The sequence below is a fragment of the Gigantopelta aegis genome, chromosome 4, assembly GCF_016097555.1.
Source record: "Gigantopelta aegis isolate Gae_Host chromosome 4, Gae_host_genome, whole genome shotgun sequence".
NCBI classification, from domain to species: Eukaryota; Metazoa; Mollusca; class Gastropoda; order Neomphalida; family Peltospiridae; genus Gigantopelta; species Gigantopelta aegis.
In genome coordinates, this window is record NC_054702.1 from 105972163 (window position 1) to 105993731 (window position 21569).

Sequence of the window (21569 nt, forward strand, 5' to 3'; positions counted from 1 at the left end):
AATGAAGCCATAATAATAATAATAATAATAATAATAATAATAATAATAATAATAATAATAATAATAATCATGACTGTGATAAGGATGAGGATGATGAGGATGAGGATGATAATGAGGATGAGGATGACGATGACGATGACGATGAGGATGACAATAAGGAGGATGAGGAGGAGGAGTTGAGGATGAGGAGGATATGGATGAGGATGATAATATGCGCTCGGAGCCATACTACTACTACTACTACTACTACTACTACTACTACTACTACTACTACTACTACTACTACTACTACTACTACTACTACTACTACTACTACTACTACTACTAATAATAATAATAACAACAATAAATTTTGTTTTGTTTAACAACAACACTAGAGCACATTGATTTGATAATAATAATCATCATCGTCATCATAATGATGACGATAATGATGATATAGTATCATAATATTAATACTAATTATAATAATAGTACAAACAAAACAATACTAACACTGATGTTTTTTAGATATTAAATAATTTTGAGACATAAAGTTGGTTGAGCCCAAGGGCCAATGGACTATTTCTCATTTTAGCCAGTGCACCACAACTGTGTTTATATAAGGACGTACGTATATATTCTATCCTGTCTAAACGACCCCTTGCTACCTAGTAATGGAAACATTTAGATGGTTTCCTCTCTAAGACTGTTTTGTTTTGTTTAACAACACCACTAGAGCACATTGATTTATTAATCATCGGCTATTGGATGTCAAACATTTGGTAATTATGAGTCAGTGGGCCTACCGAAGGGGATCGATCCTAGATCGACCGGACATTAAGGGATAACAGAATATGTCAATTATGAAATATCTTGTTTTGTCGATCAATGGTGGTAGAATATAGATCTAGTGTTTTTACTGGGGTTATTAATTAGCAGGCCGTAATCTTCCAGTATAATCGGTTATTGTTTTTATGTTGAACATATGACTAAACTCAAATTTGACTTTTCATTAATTCAAGTCCACCCCTCCCAAAAAAAAAGAAAAAAAAAAAAAAAAAAAAGCAAGATTTGTAAGTTTCATCGATTGATAGAATGAATGACTGAATGATTGATTAATAGAATGAGGGGATTGATTGATTCATCCATACATACATTCATACATAAACAGTTTATTATTATTTAGTATGCGTAGTAACTTTATATGATAACTTTGTGGAAAAACCCTAACTTTGTCATAAAATCCCCCAACTATGCTACCGTAAATAGATATTACACACAACATGCTCAACAAATGGGAATTTATCTTGATCGGAGATGACATCATCCCCTGTCGGCCAATGGCGTACGGACAAAGACGATGTCTTTCGGACATTTCGTGTCATTTCGGAATCGATTCAAAGAATAAAACTAACTTTAAAATATAATTCACGATGGCTAAAACGAAAATAATGAAATCAAAACGTAGTTATATGATAATAGTTTTAAAATATCGTACTACAATATAAATCTCAAATTAATCGTGATGTCATGCCAAAACGAGAACTGTGCTGGTATTAGCATGGCGGCCACTGACAGGCAGTGGTACGTAACAGAAGACGGTTGTTTATCCGTTGGAGAAAACGTTACAAGCGTAACCTATCATTCGTCATTAAATTCTATTATTCTAACAACCAATGAACCATCTCTTAAAATATTGGATGCGACATCTGGGGTATTATTACAGAAATCAAATCTTTCGGGTGAGTGTTCATTTGCTTTGGGTTTTTTCCCGTTTTTGTTTCGCGTAGTCGTTGACATTGTACAATCGAAACCTTGGATTATTTTTCTCTGTTGACTATACACATATATCCTTAAGTAAATCATTCACGATGCATGGATAACAATTTACCGTACTTTTCTTGACATAGTTTATTCTCGCATAGTTTTACTGGTTGTCTGGGAATGGGCATGCCACCTACTTCCTGGCTGTTTCACACTTTTGTAAATTATAGTTAATAAAAAAAAACCCCTGTATTGTCACATTGTGAAATGCATTGAACTGGTCTATTTACATATGACTTGTTTTAAGTAATCTGCACAGCATGAACTAACATTGGAATACTTTTGTCAGTTTTGAGTTAACAAAACCCTCTCAAAAACAAATTGCATAAATGAGAAAAAGACGTAGGCATGAAAAATATTTATTATACAGATATAAATGTATGTACGGCAGGCATTTTTCACTGTAGCACTGTAGTAAATGATTTGTAATATCAAACATACCTAAATATAAAATAAGCAACAGTTTTACAATGATGTCATTGTTAAAGTCTCGTCTGCTTCGCAGATTCATTGTGATCTGAATTTTTGTGAAGTCAGTTTATGGGAGGATATGAGAAATACTAACATTGAACAATGGCGTGCATTTAATCCATTCACAACAGAAACTGACATTGTTATTATACATTTGTGGTTGTTTTCAATAGTACCGTATACGCAAATATGTTCGCGAATAAAATATACCATGAAAATCACGAACACGTTATTAGCACCGTGAACTTATTTCCGATTTGGTATATTATCTCTACACGCCCAACCCATATCAGAATCAAGCAGTCGGTGGTCCGCAAGGTCACGTGATTCTGTAAACCTGCCTGGTCACATGGATTTGATCCAGATGACACACATTTGGGTGCAAGTCTGTTGTTACGTAATCTCAGTTTTCTTTGTTTTCTTTGTAACCATAAATGGAAGTTTGCGAATATTACCAATAATGAAAAGTTATTTCTTATGATATTTGCGTTTTTCAATGTTCTGTATCGCATGTGCGTGTTCCATCGATAACATGACAATAGTCTTATCAGACATACATACAACATTTACGTCTCACTGGCTATCCAGAGATCGGGCCCGGGATAGACATGCTTGAAACTCTAGTGGTATATGGAGCATGTAAATAAATATTGGTAATGGTAATGGTCTCGCTGACAGCATAGTGAACATGTCCAAGTATGTGTGTGAAATCGTCATTGAAAACAGTTTGGCAAATGAAATATGGATAATTTTTAATTTATTATCAAGCCTGATTGCGAATTATTTTAGCCGCGAAAATATTTGCGTATACGGTATATTGAACAAGGTAAACCATTACATGAAATCGATCGTACATTACAATTCATGTGTGAAGAAACTATTTCCCATTGATATGGTTCATGGTTACTCGAGGATAATCAGTGCCAGCACTCGAGCTGAAGATCACTTTCCTGAAATGGCGTTAGGCAAGCAATCAATGAAATTTTGAATAAAATGCATTAAACATTTTATTACTAAAATCTTTGTAAGCAAAAGGAATGGGAGTGATCTCTTGCCTTTGCTAGCGATGACTGCTGATGCGTACATATGCTGTCACGAATCATAGTCACTTCATACCATTAGTAACCATAGTTATATTGTACCATCCATTTCATACCATACTGCCAGGTAATTTCGTACCAAAGTTGTAAAAAGTCATTTTGTACCAGTATATAGAAAGTGAATCGACCGTATCATAAAAAGCATTTGTACTGTATTTTTGTCAAAAAGATGCAATGTTTTTTTGTTTTTTTGTTGTTGTTGTTGTTGTTTACCTTTATTTTGACAGTTGAAAGTTCAGTACTTCAGTGCTAAATTTTTACGGTCGTCCGGTCGTCTGTGACGACCTAATATTCAGTTAGGCAACTTAATTCTATGATACTAGTTTCCTGTCGTTGCTCAGTTTGAAGGATTTTGGTTGCTTGCCCGGAGGTCAAGTATGGGTTCACATCGAGGTTGCCCCTCCAAAAATTTGGTTGCCCTGATTTCATCTGTGTTTAGAAAATAAGAGATATATATATTCCAATAAAACAGCAACCAACAGGTTTGGAATTAACATGTTGTCACTAAAATGTAATTTGTACTGTCTGACAATAAAATACATTTTCTTCTTTTGTCTTCTGTAGTGTATTCCACTCATTTTAGAAGAGCTAGAATTATTTTAATTACGTCAAAATGGTATAATTACCCAGATTCAATATAACGTTTGTTTCTGGGACTATTACAATATTTTTGGTTTTGTTTTATTTGATTTTAAATGTTTGTAGTTATACATAGGTCCTATTTGCTTAAGATTTTTGTGATTTGGTGACATGTCAACTATATTCCAATCGAATACACACTTATGTTCCAATTGAATGCACTGGAATGTTTTCTATTCGGAATACTTCATCCGATTACGATTTTTCCCCGATGTCTCACAGAATTGGCCGAGGAGTTCTGAGTGGCAGACAAACCCACGTGATTTCAACTGATTGACTGACGCTTTAGATAACAACAGTTTAAAAGTGATTGTAGACAAGGAAACTGCACATTGTTATGGGACACAACTTGTTGTTTGGTGTAAAAAAAAGTTAGTCGTCCGACGGGCAACTAGTATTATAGAATTAAATTGCCCGACTGAATATCAGGTCATCACTGATGACCGTAAAAATTGAGTGCTGATTATGTGCAGTTTCCTTTCCCATAATCGTTTTTAAACTGTTGTTGTTAAACTCTATTTTCAAAACACAGATGAAATCAGGGCAACAACATTTTTGGAGGGGCAACCTCAATGTTAACCCATACTTGCCCTCTGGGCAAGCAACCAAAATCCTTAAAATTGAGCACTCTACATGTTATTTCTATATACCTGAGTTGACCATTTAGTATTTACTACTAAAGTTCTGCATGCCAACTTCTACGGGTTATCACCTATCTTGATCATGTAGCAACCTTCTGGTAATTAATATAAAAGTCAAAAACAACAAACCAACATAAGGGACCAAGAATTTTCATATATTTTTTTTATATTAAGCTGTCTTTTCAAAATGTGGACTTGTTTCTTGTGTGTTAAAATTTACAATTTGCAAGTAGTCACACAATTTTCAGATGTAGATTTCACATTTGTTAATTCACAAAATTAAATGGTTTATAAAGTCAAAAAACAAAAAAAGGAAAACATAGTTGCAGATGATGTTTGCATCTTATAGAGGTTTGAAATGTAATGTTATTTTATAAAAGACTACCGGGGTGACATTACACATTTTTTATGGTATGAAATTACCAAGGTACAAAATGACTAGGGTATAAAATGACCAAATAGGTATGAACTGATTATGGTACTAAACGACCATGGTACAAATTGACTAACAACCTGATGTCACACTAACATGTTAGTAGTACTTAAACTTATTGTGTTGTTTAAAGAAAAAAAATTTCCAATGGGTAGAGTTAGTAAGAATCTGTTATTTTTTTTTAAACCTTTCCTGAAAACTGTACTATGTAGACTTTATCGAAGCAAATCATATTACTTTTAACTAAATTAATCAGATCAGTCTGTTAGCAGAATTGACTGGGATAAATGGTGTATCATGTAAAATACTTGTTTATTAATTACCTCTTATTTTTCATAAATATTATGCCTTGAACAACTCCTGCAGTTGCCCACGGCAATCAGCAGTGCTATGGACTCCTGCAGTTGCCCACGGCAATCAGCAGTGCTATGGAGATTGCTGCTAAGTTTTTAATTCCCCTTGGTACTTTTTTAAAAATATATTCTTGTTTTAAACACAGCATGTTGTTTGCTGTGGACATTTTCTTAAATGCAGGGCAGGCCAGGCCAGGCCATTGGATTTAACGGTAACGATCGTTACCGGTAGCGTGTCGGCAAAACCACGGAACCGAAATTTCGTTTCCCATGATTATTATGTTGATTTAAAAAAAAAAAAATTTTTATTTATTTATACATATATATGAATCATAGTCACTTTGTACCCAAGTCATTTCGTACCATGCTGCCTGGTCATTTCGTACCCTAGTCATTTCGTACCATTGCAAAAAGTCATTTCGTACCCTAGTCATTTCGTACCATTGTGAAAAGTCATTTCGTACCCTAGTCATTTCGTACCTAGTCATTTCATTCCAGTATATAGAAAACGAATTGACTATAGCATAAAAGCAGTGGTTTTGTTTTAAAACTTTATTTTGACAGTTTGAAAAACAGAACACGTTACTGTGCAGCATATCGTTATTGGTACCCATAATACCTGTCAACTGTTATTTCCATTTTACCTGACAAGAGCCGTATATGGTATTTACTACTAACTGACAACTGCGATTTTGTGTGAAATGTATATATATGTATTATACAAATAATAATATGTTTCTCATATAAAACTACTGGAGATAGTTTTTAAACACTGATGATACCCGATTCGGAAGAAAGAAAGAAATGTTTTATTTAACGACGCACTCAATGCATTTTATTATATGTAAACATATAAACTTAGAACATGTTCTATATTTTGACAATGCCAGACTCAGCTTCTGTGGCTTTCGGCTGGGTCTTTCTGAAAATAGAGCTCAAAATGTATCGAAGACATTAAAATTTACATATATTTTTTTAATCTGGAAGTCGTCGGCTTATTGGAATGGACTGGATACTCCATAATTATCTAGTAGAGCTACTATTTGACAATTGTTATTCAATGTTATGGTAAAAAGGAAACATATTTAATTAGCTTACATTATTCTAGGACAAAGTCAAAATCAATCTTGTAGTAAGTTTTAACTCACACTAACAATAACACATGCTTTATATATGCTTCGTATTAAGATACATCGTATATTTTGGTAAAATGTTTTGTTTTTTTGTTCTCTTTTTTTGTCACATATTTATTTTTCTTTCGATATTTATTTTATTAGTAGCCTACTAGCATTTACAATATCCCAATCAAATGTGTGCATGATTCGTCTGTAGGAGGACAGCGACTCACAAGGAAATGTTATCCCTCTTGCATCGCCACCAAATTTATTTCATTCCACAAAGAGAACTGCCACCCCAGACTAGTTTATATACTAAAGCATGCACAGTTCTACCTTTATTCTCTTTGTCCTGTATTGTTTGATTTTTTTTACTTCAGAGACAATGCAAGTCAAGCTGCATACCTTGGCTGTTGTAGCACTTTGTCTTCACCCCTGTATTAAAATGAGATTAAATATGTATAATTTAATGGTAATTTGTAAAGAAACATTTTTATTTATACTGAATTTCTTTTTTCAAAAAGTGTTATTTGAGTTATGGGTTTAATACTTTTTAATATGTTTTTATATAAATTTTAACTTTATTTATTATGAAGTTACATGCCAATTCATCAGTTTCCTTTTGAAGCAAACGGTCAATATACGATGAGCGCAGCAACAAAGAACATTCCAGTTTTGAATTTGGTTGTGCAGTTAAATTTGAATGTGAAAATTGGAGGGCTAATTGAATTTTGAATTTGAGAAGGCCAGTAAGATTTTTCTTCAACTGGCCCTGTTCCAAATTATCCACACACAATTAAAAACACTATCAGAGATGCTTACAGAACTAATTGCTTTTTACAGCATGAATGCAGAAATATTTTACGAAAAATTATATTAACACATTTATCAGCATATTTTTTATACATGTAATTGAGTAGAAATAAAAATCTTTATACAGAAATAATCCCAGACATGTGTTTTGTTAATTGACATAATATATAAAAGAAATATTTATATTTTACGCCAACTTTTATCCATAATATTTACATATGTTACTGGTGTGTACGTCCAACACCAAAATATTTTTTAATCCCCACTTCTGCTAACTGGTTGTAAAATGTTACTAACTGAGACACAATATTAATTTTATATAGTTGATTAAAAAATATAAAAACAATTACTGAATATGTAACAATTGCCATGCTACTGTGGTGTTGTTATAGTGTATGTCTGACACCATAAAGCATGTTTATTTTTTTCCAATTTTGAAGCAAAATATTGATATTTATGCAATACCAGTGTCATATTAGGAAACATTTTTTTTATAACTAGAGTCAATTATGACCGTCATTACTAATTTTTTTATCAATATTATAAGTAGATTAACAGGAATTTATCAATAGTCGATGATTAATTAATGTGCTCTAGTGGTGTCATTAAACAAAACAAACTGACAGTAAAACATTATTAACAGACTGATTCAGGTCTATTAATAGGAAATGCGATGACATTCTAGCGACTGTACTTAGTGTCGGACAAAATGACTGCTAGTATTAACTTTTTGACTGTCAAAGCATGCCAATACACACATGTAGCCTCATCTGGCTCATGCGAAGGTACCTGTGCAGCTACCATTAGATTGATTTAGTCTAAAACCCATTTTGCCTGTCACAAGAGCACCATGTATTACAAACATGCACTGTGGTGCATGAGATTTCGTGCCACCGTCGCGATAAAATTATGTTCTCGTTACTAGGAATATGATTTTACAGAATTTCTAATTTCCAACGAATCGAAACTAACGTTAATACATTTTGGTTAAATTACATCAACAAATATCATCTTCAGATCAATATTACATTAGTTTAAGCCTAAATTGAAATTGATTTTAAAAGTATTAAAAAGAAATAATAATAATTCTTCTTTAAGAGGTCAAACAAGATTTTGTCACAGGTCGATTTTCGTGGGTCGGTCAGGTTAGGACAAACAAATATATTTTTTTTTTTCGCCTGGCAGCTTTGAAGTTAGTTCTAGCACACATAAAGTCTATTTTTGTATTTATGATTGGAGAAATGCTCATCTTATATTCTCGTTTGAATATCGTTGCCCATTAACCTTTTCATTTGTATCTGAACTACCGAAGAAGATCGTTCGTGTAGACACTAAAACCACACAAACGACATATTCGTAGTCTGAAAACTTCAAATTTTATGCCCTGTATGATAAAAAGATTATTACCCTCGTATGCTGGTATTTTATATGATTCGTTTGTCTGGCGATTACCATTATTTATTTTGATCAGTAACCTATTTTGCCTTCTAGTTTAAATTTTAACAAATTTAGTAGCACTGTTAATGAATTGGCTACAACTGAGAAATACTGTGTAACCACTAATTGGTTATTTTAAGGATTACTTTACCCATTTAAAATTGCTGGAGCCCTGCCAAAAATGAGCTTTGACTGATTAATACTTGTCTTAATGTAATAAATCAATACATGTGGAGTATGTACATATTATAGTATACATGTACAACACTTATTTACACAGTTTTTAGGCAATGTAAATTATTTTCAGCTAAATACAGATTTGTATCTTTCATTATAATTTTATATACAACTTTTAAAATTACAATTAGCAGTCAGTATTTTGGGTCATCCTGGTGTGTGTGGTACTTAGTTTAAAATGCATTTTACATTAAACAGAAAAGTACGTACTATATTTCTGCTGTAATTATGACCACGTTTTTAATTCAATTATTTTTCAAAAACTGACGGTGGTCGTGGGTCATAATTTTAGAATTTGACAGTAACGAGACAATCGAAGACAATCAAACAATTCTGTTAGTTACAAACTGTTGTGTAAGCATTCACTATTTTCATTGCTTAATGTTAATTCAGGCTTGTTTTCTAAATTTTAACATAATATTCACATATAGTTTATGCTTACAAAAAGAACCATGCTTACGGTTAAGTAAACTGTCCCACATCCCATTGTATTGGTCTATTTATTCATTTAGATAGGGTAGCTAACACAATGTAGCATAATATACTAATTATTAAGATGAAAAAGCTTTTAATTCATGTGATGTTGGTTTATTTTGTTTCATTCCATATTACACTGTTTTACTCCAGTTCTATGTATTCTGCATTGTTCATCAATTTGCACCCGCACTGTGGTAATCAGTCAAAGAAATAAACAGAATTTTTCACATGTCCACCGGACAAATACATCTAGAAATCTACTTGTCCACCAATATTTTCACTTGTCCAAATAAATTATTTGTTTTATTCAAGTACCAGAATGATGCTTTGATTGCTCAAAATAAAACTGCACTGAAATTTTTTACTTGTCCACCAAGGCACATTTTACTTGTCTGAATAGATTTTCACTTGTTGTGACAACGGATAAGTGCTTATTTGGAACACAGGTATAATTCTAGTAACTTGTCATTTTCAACTTCATTGGAGTCCAGGCATCGAAATATGTTGAGAACAGTTGTTACGGTTACTGGGAGGTTATCACAATTGATCAATTGTGTTTATTTTTATTAAATATATATTCAGTTATTAATAAAATGAGAAAATTACTATGAATAAATAATAAAGTATCTGTGTGTCTGCTTTGGGATTTTATAGTAATTATATAATCAGGTAAACATGATAAATGTGTCATAACCCAAGGAGGCTTGTATTTTGTGGTAACTTGTACATGGGTTACCAGACACATTGCCTATTTTGATACTTGGGGGCCAAGTTGTATATGCATACATGTAAGTGTCACTTCTCCACTTGTAAAAACAAGGCCATCTTCTTCTTTTTGCAGCCAAAAATTGCAAAACATTTACCTGTGCCTACTTAGCTGAGAAGGACAAGACCGTATTTTGTGATGGCCAGTCGTTGGGAGTTCGCAAACACATCCGGGGAGTCCTCTTGTTAGATACAGCTCTACAGGTTCCTGTAATCAAGAATAACAATGTGGTCAAAGTGGAACTTCCACTTGCAGAGGTAATATTTTGTCGATTTTTAAAACATTTTAAACAATTAAATGTCTACTCGTGCAAGTATTTCTCAATAGAAAAATGGAAAAGTAAATCAACCATAGTTTATCAAAGCTATTTCTGGTTGTCTATTATTATTTTCGGCCAGTGCTATATGCAAAATGGCTGTAAAAACTAATTAGTAAATGCACTGCTTGTTGTATACATAATACAGTGTGTCGACTTGTGTGATGTAGGGTGAGATATTTTGTCTGTAGTATCCAGAAAGTTGAAACATGAATTATTTAGTTAAACATTTTACTTTTGGATATCAATAAACGTTTACTAGTTACATGAATGTAGCTATAAATGTTGCTCCAAAATGGATTTCTTTAAGTTTAAGCAAATAAAGTGATATATAATTACTCATAAAATTAGTGTGACTGGTATAAGGTATGTTTAATGTCTGTTTTGAATCATGAAATGTTGTATGATCAGGGTTTCTGCCAGAGGATAAAACAGGTATGGCGCCATACCCAAATGTTTTGCAGATTTATTTTTTTAAGTTGACCTTTAGACAAGATTAATGACTTATCATTACTGTATGATTTTCTTAACCCTAAACCTAACCCATTTTCTTTCTGGGGGAAGCCACCCATACTGCCTATTGACTGGTTGCATTCAGCACACACATTGTAAATATTCAATTCCATAGCGCCATACCCAAAAATGTCTTTCTGGCAGAAACCCTGATGACTAATATAAGTTATGTTTAACATAGGCGACCCAGCTGTTCAAGTCGCTGGTGAATGCTGAGTTGTCTGGTGTTGAACATGTGGAGGATGTCCTGAAGGAGCTGGAGAAAGAGCTGGAAATTACACAGGAAGCTACAAAGGGAAACCATAAGCTAGCAAAGGTATGTAAAATCAAGGAAATATGTTTGTTAAAAACATAGATTACCGTTTATCAATGAGTTACATATTAATGAGCTATTTGACTTGCTATGTTTTAAGAGTTCATTGAGCTAATGGAGTTTTTCAATATTTTTGCTTATGAATTAGCCTTCATGACAATGTCTAACAAATGTTTATGGTTTCTGCTGGACTAAAGATATTGGTTGACAATGCATAACTAAATTTTTGAAAATGTTCAGTTCATCATAATGCTGCAAAATAAAAACACAATCTCCAGACATGCCAAATCTTAAAGCACATTTATGACAGATTATTTTGAAACATATTTGTAATGTCTATGTTCACTTCATAATTGAAGCAGTCGGTCAAATAATGTTTCAGTCATTGTCAACTTTACTTTCTAAATAAAAAAAAATTTGTTTAAATTATTGAAATAAACGAATGCATACTTATCTCAATAGGATAATGCACTTGTTGATTTATTTCTACACTATTAAAAAAATTATTAATAACGCAGTTCTAAATACTATCTGTTTTAGATGTATGAATATATATTTAACCATACCTGGACTTTGCAACAATGTCATGATTATATAAATTTTGTGTTTAAATAAAATATAAATATTATGTCAGTCTTTTAACAAATGTTTGAGAAAGTCACTAGCCCTAACAGACGCTTTGGCTATTGCCCTGTGTATTAGCGTTAATAATTTCCACCAGCCCAAACCAAAGATTCATTAGCTGAGACCAAAGGCTAATGGATTTGTTGAACCCTGTTATGTATTGATCCATTTTTCTATCATTTCAGTGGGCAACTGTCTGTTTGCGGCTACCGCATTATGTTCTGAAAGGTGTGTGCAGTGGTTTTGTCAATGAATTAAAGCGCAGCAATGTTCACAATCCCGGGTTGCCCATTGCCTCGGCAATATGTGATCGTCTGATGTACCTGTTGCCATCCAGTATTCCGGTGATCAACAGCAAGCATGTTGACAGGTCGTACATGTACAGTGAGGCTAGTCGGCTGGAGACGTTCAGAAAATGGCCACACCAAAACTACAAGTAAGTGGATTGCTTTGGCACTGTGCAGGCAGATAAATTTCAAGGTTTGTTCATTTCAGCCCAGACCATCAAATTATAGCATCTCCCAGAAATGATTAAAGAGGTTCACACATACAATTTCTTTTCAAAGTATAATTAACAGAAAACAATTAATGCCCTTGAATAACTTGTAAATAAATTTAAAAAATACAAGGATCAATTGAAAGTTTCTTAACTTCACATTTGTCACTTCCTATTAAGATGTCACATAATTTGTAAATTATATATGATGTAAGTAAATACATGTAAAACATATTATGTAAGTAACAAAAAGGCGCTAACTCTTAAAAGTAAAAAGGGAATTTCCTACAAAAGAAAGTTCTGGTCTAGATTGCACATATGTGCAATACAAGATAAATTTATCACACTGTTTGAAAATGTCTTTATCACTATATAGTAAGATTGAATAGGTTTGCAATAAAATCTAAAATCAGTGTGACTAAGTTAAATAAAATCTAATAACTGAATAGTAGATTTTTATGAGTAAATGTCAGAGTAATAGAGATAGAAGACTATTACAAAGACAATTGACCCTTTCATGGTTGCTACATAATGTTTATGTATCATCAACCTGTATTTATTTTGTGTACATAAGAAGTAATGCTGGCTTGAACATGGTGTTACTGGAAGTAATCATAAGTCACAGAAGTTCACAGTAACCAGTACTTTTGAAAACCCTGCAAATGTTTTTTTAATTTACTGTCAACTGTCATTTTCCATTTTCAAAATGATAGGGCTACCTCTGGGTATGAATTGAGTCTGACCTTAATGCTGTGTTTGTTTTCAGGTGGGCCACACCAGAGCCGATGGCCCAGGCAGGATTTTACCATCACCCAAATTCATCAGGAGATGACCGTGCCATGTGCTTCACTTGTAGCGTGTGTCTTGTATGCTGGGAACCTACTGATGAACCCTGGTAGGTATTAACATGGAAAAACAGTGTTATAGTCACAACTAGTGAGCTAGGTATATCCAAAAGTATTTATTGTTTAAAAAAAATTCTGAAGGACAATTAAAGTGTAAATAGGTGTCTTTTTTTTATTTTGGTTTTAAAGCCATGTATCTAAAACATTTATTGTAAAATATTAATTTTGTTACAGGTCTGAGCATGAACGTCATTCACCAGCTTGTCCTTTTGTGAAAGGAGAGTCCACACAGAATGTTCCACTCTCAGGTACTATATTCTCTTCTGTAAAGGCTCTAAACATTCTGAGAATAATCATGTCATTTGGTCATGCAAATCTAATGTGTAAACATTATTAAATTAAGGACATCATTTACATGGTCATAACGGGTTATACAAAAAGGAAATTGGTTACCTGAATTTGTGTTGGTGTAACTACTAAATGGGTTACGCAAATTTTTAATTCTCAGAGTCCTGCTGCACTTGTTTATATTTTGTATTAATGAATGAAAATTCAAATACTATTACTACAGATACTGCAACAGGACTCGAATTTAACGACGGCACTGATGGCAATTGCTGCCTTTGTTATATAAATTGCCGTAGGTAGAGAGCATCACTGACTGCACCTTTGTGTCATTAGTAAAGCTCCTCAACAGTGGCAAAGTGTATACACCTGGTGTACATTATCTGCCAATATTTAACATTTGAAATAAGTCTACATAGAGCAAAATAACCCTTTAATCATGTGTATTTGCTGCAAATGTCACTTTTAAAAAATTGCCACAGGCAGACTCAAAATTGCTGTTGGTGGGCTGTTTCACCATTGGAATGTCTTAAAAATTGCTGTGGGAGACAAATTCTTAAGTTCGAGCCCTGTTGCAACTACAGTGTAAAAGTGGAGGTTTTTGCAATCAAGATCATTTTGGTAGGTCATATTTGTATTTCTTGAACACAATACAAATTTCAGATTAAATATTTTTTTTATTGTTGACATTTTCAGTTACCTATGCAACACAACCTGCTCAACGCCATGGAGACTCTCACGAAAAGGTAGATTTTATTGTTGGACATTCATTTTCACATGCTGTGTTACTGTCATACCACTTTTATCTTTTGGTAGACATTTTTTGTCTGGGTTGCTTTAAAATGTTTGTAGTTTGCATGTATTTGTTAGCCATATAACTGAGATATATTTTGGTAGGAGTCTTGTCTGCCAGAGATGTTCAAGATCAAAGGATTAATCCCTCTCAATTCCTAAATCTCTCTCTGTTCTATTTGAATTTGAATTTTATTTATTATTTATTTTATTTTATTTTATTTTATTATTTATTTGTTTATATAAATCTTAAGATATTTTTGGGGTTTCTTTCACATTGAGTGTGTGTTTGATATTTAATAGCTGCTTATCAAACTATGTCTAATTGACAAATGTAGGTAATACAGATTTTAAAAAAAAGAAGCTTACCGTATATCTTCGCCTGTAAGTCGATCTCGGCTATAAGTCGAGTCCCTAATTTCAAGCCCTGAAAACTTATTTTTTTATTGACCCGTTTATAAGTCGACCCATGAAAAACTACTTATAAATATTAAAATATTTCTTATTTTCAGCACATGAGAACAATAATATTTGAACAAAAGATAATTATTTTACAAACTTCGATTTTCACGTTTTGTACATCGCAATATGATCAGACTATTCCAATCAAACTAACATTATTACATAGCATCAAAACGAAATATTCCCTTAGTAGAGAGTGAAAGCTGTTTGACTGTTACTGTATAGTACTGTACAGATGGTTTTGTGCACAGACAACAACTTTATTTATAAACACTGACAACAGATCACTACGATAAAACTGAAAGTATCACGTTTTGCCGCCATATTAATACATGTAAGGAGGATAACTCTGGAAAGTACACTGGTTTTTGTACCAAATGATGTGTGTCCCTATTGCTCTAGATAAGTGAACTGCAGAGATCAGTCTATTTTAAGGGAAAGCTTAGTAATATTCATGAAGTTGATCACCGCCAAAACATTGTTTGAACAACCATTAATGCCAGTGACCAGATTTCAAAATAAACTCAGGCAACAGGTAGTTAGTATTGTTTACATTTTTACTATTAGTTATGACTGTTAATTTAACTAAGTGGACTGTTGTCTTGGCATGTGAGTGAGATCGTACGCCTTTTCGCATAACCAAAACCGTTCTAATGCCAAAAAAAAAAGGTTATAAAAAATAAATGTGTCAAATTAACATATTTGAGTATAAATACATGGCATACTTCAAAAATAAAACTTGTAAAATAATCCCCAAAACAGTAATATTTTTTGGTGAATTTTTTTTACCCTCTTATAAGTCAACCCCCCAAGTTATAAAATAATTTTTGGGTGAAAAAAATTCGACTTATAGGCGAAGATATACGGTAAATTAAAAATATGACATGTAATAAATACTTCTGCAGTGGAGGAGATGACTCAGGTTGTATAGCATAGTTGTGCTAGTACTAGGTAAGTATAAATAAGAATGAAAATTAGAAACAAATTTTCTAAATGTTCCTTATTAACCATGTTAATGAATTATCTTCATTATCTTCTTATGAAATAACAGATTCACTGTGTCAGTTCCACTGCGAATGAAGATTACATAGCGACATCAACGAGAAATGGCAACATTGCAGTTTGGAACATAAGTAGGGTGTTGAAAGTAAGTTGGTGCAAATGAGATTTTCAAAACTGTAATGTTATTGTAATAATTTACCAGTATGTCATTGTTTATCTAATAAGCATCCTGCTCCGACGTACTTTTTGTTTTGCTTAAACAAATTCAAAAAGTGAAATATATATTTACTTTCTAATGACGGCTTAAATGTTTGCATTTACTCCAACATTAATTTTTTGTGTTTAGCTCAATTTCTCACAAACTATAAGTCATTGATCAATGAAATGTGGCTTATAGTTGCATCTATGAATATTCATCTATTCTTGTTTAATAAGTTAAAAATTGATATTATATATTTTTAATTTTTAAATTTTAATTATTATTGTTGTAATATGCATTGAGATGAACATTATGGATGCAGCTATAAGCCACACTGAATGCATTCATGTTTGGCAAGACATTTAATTCCATAATCAATATATTGACCAGTATAAATTAGGTGAGGATGATATTGAATAAAAAATAATTATGCATTTTGTTGATGATAATTGTTGACAACCCTTTACTTAGTCAGATATTTTAACTGGTCATGTTACTTATTTCTCATTAAACATGAACCACTTACAGTGCGAGGAATGTCTGGCATGTATGATACTGGAACAACATACTCTTTCTGGTAATTGTGGCAAATATCGTAAAGGAACACCTTGCTTTATTGTAATATGCATGAATTTTTGTTCTGTTTTTTTCAGAAACATTGTCAGTTTAACCTTGACCCTGCTGACGCCCTGGTGGCCCTCAAGATGGGCATTCAGTTTGACAGTTGTAAGGAAAGCATGGACAGTCAGGAAGAGCAGAAGCAATCCACAGGGCCAGAAGAGTGAGTTGTCTTTCTTTAAAGAGCTGTGTTATAACATCGGTTACTTATACAAAATACATGATCAACTACTGTTTGTTATTAGTCCCTGACCTGTCCAACTAGAGAGAACTATAGGTTTTGTCTCTGTCCTTTTGTCTGTTCATTTGTCTGTCATACATATAGTTTTCCGTATCTTTTTTTCACAATGCTGCAAAATATTAAGTTGAAATTTGGTATAGCTTTATCATGTACTGTTATGATAAAGTTTGACTTTCATGACAGTTTACTTGTGTTTCATAAAGTTATGGTCCTAGAATTTAGGAGATATGAAAATTTCTTAGACTTGGTAAGGAGCATGTATTGCTTTAACAGTACTCTCAGAATGCTTGTTACTATTAATAACAAGCTCATCGAGTATCTAGATACTGCATACAATATGTTGTCACAAATTCAGTACCCTACATACTTCATTTATTTCATTTCAACTTATTTTCATGCTGTCCAATTACGGTTCAAGTATGCTGTCCTGGGCACACCTCGGCTATCAGGGCTGTCTGTCCATGACAGTGAGTTAGTTGTTAGTGGTTAGTGAGAGAGAAAGGGGTGTAGTGGTCTTACACCTACCCATTGAGTCGTTAAAACTCGCTCTGGGTGGGAGCCGGTACCGGGCTGCGAACCCTAAACCTACCCATTGAGTCGTTAAAACTCACTCTGGGTGGGAGCCGGTACCGGGCTGCGAACCCTGTACCTACCAGTATTATGTCCGATGGCTTAACCAGGACACCACCACCATACTATACAAGTTAATTTTCTTGGTAACCAGACGTTGATTTCACGGTTTTTTGATGACAACTACCATCAAGGTTGGTTAATTAAGAGTGCTTGTAATTGGTTTGCTTTAGTTTGACCCATCACCAATCCAAAATGGTTTGACACGGTGTTTCGTTGACATCACTACATTAGTACACATATTGATTGTTTATGATGTTTGGGCCTACAGAGTATATTTGAAAGTTTTGGGGGTGGGGGGGTGGTGGCATAGTATGATGGTCCAGAGAATAGAAATTTGATTGCCTGAACCTATTAGAGGGTGGGGGGTATGCTTCCCTGAGAATTAGTTTTTTTCGGGTGTTCAAACACTTCATTTCCAGCTTTCTGGGCACAATAATAAGGAAATGAAAGGTTGGGGAGGTGGCATTGCCCCTGTGGCACCCTTGTTTTGTGGCCCCTGCAAGTTGGCTTCTAAGTGAGTTTTGACTACAATTCAGTTCACATTCGTAATTTAAATTTTTTATTATTATTATTATTATTATTATTGTTCTCTTTGAGTAAATAAGTCTGTACGTCAGATTGAAGAACATACTTTACAGTTTTAATGATATGAATTTAATACATGTAGTAAGCAAAGAATAAATACTCGTTGGATATTTGTCTACAGAGCACCTGAAATTCATATTAGTTATTGTCAGCTGCTTTCATACAACAAGCTATGTCATCATGTTGTACCTATATTAGCAAGGGTAGTCACAGGATATCAAAGTCTGGTATGTGATGGTCAGAAAATTCATACTGTTCTAAATAGTAAAATAAGGTTTAACATTTTGGCTCTTGTGTTGAAAAAAAAAAGTAAGAATTTTGTAGTATTCTTTTGCCTCTAAGGAGGGTTAAATTTAAAGATTAGAAATATGGTTGATATGATAATGCAGTAGCATTGAATTTATTGTGTATAGCTTGTTGCAGATGACATCAGGAAATATATACTGTTGTTTATCCAGCATGTGGAAATGTTAAAAGTTACCACATAGTGTTGACATTTATTATTATGGATTGCCAGGTCACACAGTGTTTAGATCACTTCCTTGCCTGGAGACATAAAATCATTGTAGATATCTCAAATGTTATGAAGATTTCTTTCTGAATAATAAATGATGCAATAGTTCACACTAACCCAACAGTATTTGTTAATTTCAAAGCAAATGACATGACTACCTTGTCAAAATGTTAAGATTTTATAAATATTTGTCAAGTCATTGAAAAAAGGCAAATAAATTAAATTTATTTGTGTATATCTGTATATATTGGTCTCTAATTTAAACTTATCTATTAATATGGTGATTTTATTGCATTTGTTTATGTCATTTTATTTAGGTTGTCTAGATCTGGTAGTGAGTGTAAAGTAGGAGGAAGTTCTGAATGCTGTGCGGTTTCTGACGAACTTCAACAAGTGTCACTACATGATTCTGAAGTTCACGGTAACTGGTTTAAATATTCTGATTTTAATAGCACCTATGGTAAAGGTTTTTTTATATTATGATATATATTTAAAACATACAGACCTATTAAAGTTTAGAAATGAATTTATTATACATATGCTTTAAATTAAACTGTGTATGTATGAAACTTACAGACTTATATTGTTATCAAATGACTGTTTGTAATTTCATAGGGTACATTCTTGTGGAAGATACAGATTCTGTGATAATGTGATAAATGGATAATTTATTTAGAGTGACTTTCAGTTGATGAGTAATTTACTAATAGTTAAATTTTAGAATTGTTATTTCATTTCATCTCTTTCGGTTTTTATTGTGAATATGTTTTGGAATATATGATTGGAAATTAACCATACTCTTCTTAAATTATTTCCTTGTATCTAATCTTGACTTTCTTTTTTAACAGAAGATATACCACCATGTACCCAAAGAGCCAGACCATCGGATGATGTTCTTGTGCATTCTCTATGTGTTGTGGATAACACGGTGAAAGGTTTGGACAAACCCGAAGGAGCTACTTCTAGCTCTAACAAACTGCAGACCTCAAAATGTGATAAGCGATTAATTCCCCAGCCAACACTGTTGTGTGGTGTGTCGCTGAGGAGGACCAAGTGTGTGTCTGGGAGCGAGGACAATGAGATGTCCACAACAACCAACGGCCGGAGCGAGGCCGTGCAGCTGATGAACCAGGTGAACCAGGTCGTCAGTAGTGACATACATTCCAGAATTATCACTAATTCTGACCACGGCAGTGACTTCGTGCGGCCCGAGACGAATCTGATTCCGTATCTGTTAGTTGTAGCAGCGCCAGAAGCGGCCCCACCGAGGCCTGTGAAGAAAGACGATAATACGGACAGCACTCAGGCCAACATGGCACGAGAAAACACGGTTGTCGTGACTGGCAGCAGTTCATCCATGCATCCCGACTGGACGATGTTCCTGGAGAATGATCAGTGGGCTGATCCAGATATTCAGATTATCGGCTTCACACCGGCTCCGAATCAACCGGTTCAACCCAAGTTCAAGAATCCCATTCATCACCTTCCGAAGGGAGTCACAGTGAATCATATTGGAAACTCGATTACCATTTACCAGTCGAACAGCCACCCGCATGTTGTGGAGCCTCAGTTGGAGGAGCTAGAGGAGGTGGAAGAGTCGGTGCCGAATGGACCGAAAGCCGGGATGGTGCTGCAATGTGTAGAATTTCCGGTGGAGTTCCAGAAAGAGTATCTGGAAGTGCACTCAATTACTCCCTCCATTGATAAGCAATATGTGATAGTAGTTCTTGCTCCAAAATCTGAAATTACTTCCGAATCTTCGGAAGAGGATTCCGTGATGGAGAACTCTCATCCAGCACAGCCCAATGGAACCGCGAACGGTTACCATGACACTTACTGCGGGGGTGCCATTCTCGTGTACAAGCTAATCTTCAATGACGTGTGGGTGACACTGAATGAAACTCCCGTGGCCGTGCATGGTATCGAACAGTTGAGTAACGCTGTCACCAAGGTGCTGGTTTTGCCGCAGGAGATGTCCGACCAGGCGGAGGATGACGATTTGGTAAACACTGCGGCCCGTTTTACTAACGTGGTCTCCAGCAGTAAGGTGAAGCCGTCGCCATGTCTGGGGCAGCTGGCAGTCACGCTGAAGAGCGGAAGTGTGTGGCTCCTCAATCTGGCTGATATGAAGCTGTTGTCGGAGATACAACCACCAGAAGATGATACCTTTTTGTCACTGACCTATTGTATCGGTAAGCTGCTTCTTAATTCAGTCTGTATGTCTTTAGTTAGAATCTATGGTAAAGTCCTTGGTTACAAATTTATAAATTTTACTTATATATATTTTGACTTAAATGTTTTAGAAATACACAAAGTAAAGTTTATATTTGAACTGGTAAGTATTATTTTTGTTAGTTTCTCTAATTTTTATGATATTTTAGATCAATTAATGTTGATTAAAATTAGGCACAAAATAAAATAAGTTATATTTACTTCTGGACATTTGTGGCTGGATGTCCAGTATTTATGTCCATTATTCTCAATAACTAGGGTTTTTAACCAGAACTTTTTTTGGAAATGAACTAAGATTCATATCCCAATATTTTGTGATTTTCGATATTCAGTCGAATCCACTTTATAGCATAAATTGGTTAGTTGCATATAATTCGGCTGCACATTAAAAACTAATATTAAAAGAAGAAAAAGTAAAAGTGGTTACTAAAACTGGCGATGTACAATGTTGACATCTCGCGCAACAAGACTCATCCTAGTGCTTATAGCAATGTGTTCAAGTGTTTATTGCAGTAATCCTGGGACCATTATTGCATCATTTAGGTCTTGAT

At 33.9% G+C, this 21569-nt stretch overlaps 1 protein-coding gene across 2 annotated transcripts in view; it reads left to right on the forward strand.

Annotated features, from left to right (window-relative positions):
• Window positions 1–1543: 1543 nt before the first annotated feature.
• The window catches only part of LOC121371671 (baculoviral IAP repeat-containing protein 6-like), a 79112-nt gene continuing 59086 nt past the window's right edge, over window positions 1544–21569 (forward strand). For both annotated transcript variants that reach the window (XM_041497735.1, XM_041497736.1), the window contains exons 1-11: window positions 1544–1724; window positions 10364–10545; window positions 11299–11433; window positions 12240–12490; window positions 13317–13445; window positions 13630–13703; window positions 14437–14486; window positions 16046–16141; window positions 16849–16976; window positions 19104–19207; window positions 19635–20978. In XM_041497735.1, the coding sequence (XP_041353669.1) occupies window positions 1544–1724; window positions 10364–10545; window positions 11299–11433; window positions 12240–12490; window positions 13317–13445; window positions 13630–13703; window positions 14437–14486; window positions 16046–16141; window positions 16849–16976; window positions 19104–19207; window positions 19635–20978 (2674 nt within the window). The remainder of the gene's footprint in view (window positions 1725–10363; window positions 10546–11298; window positions 11434–12239; window positions 12491–13316; window positions 13446–13629; window positions 13704–14436; window positions 14487–16045; window positions 16142–16848; window positions 16977–19103; window positions 19208–19634; window positions 20979–21569) is intronic.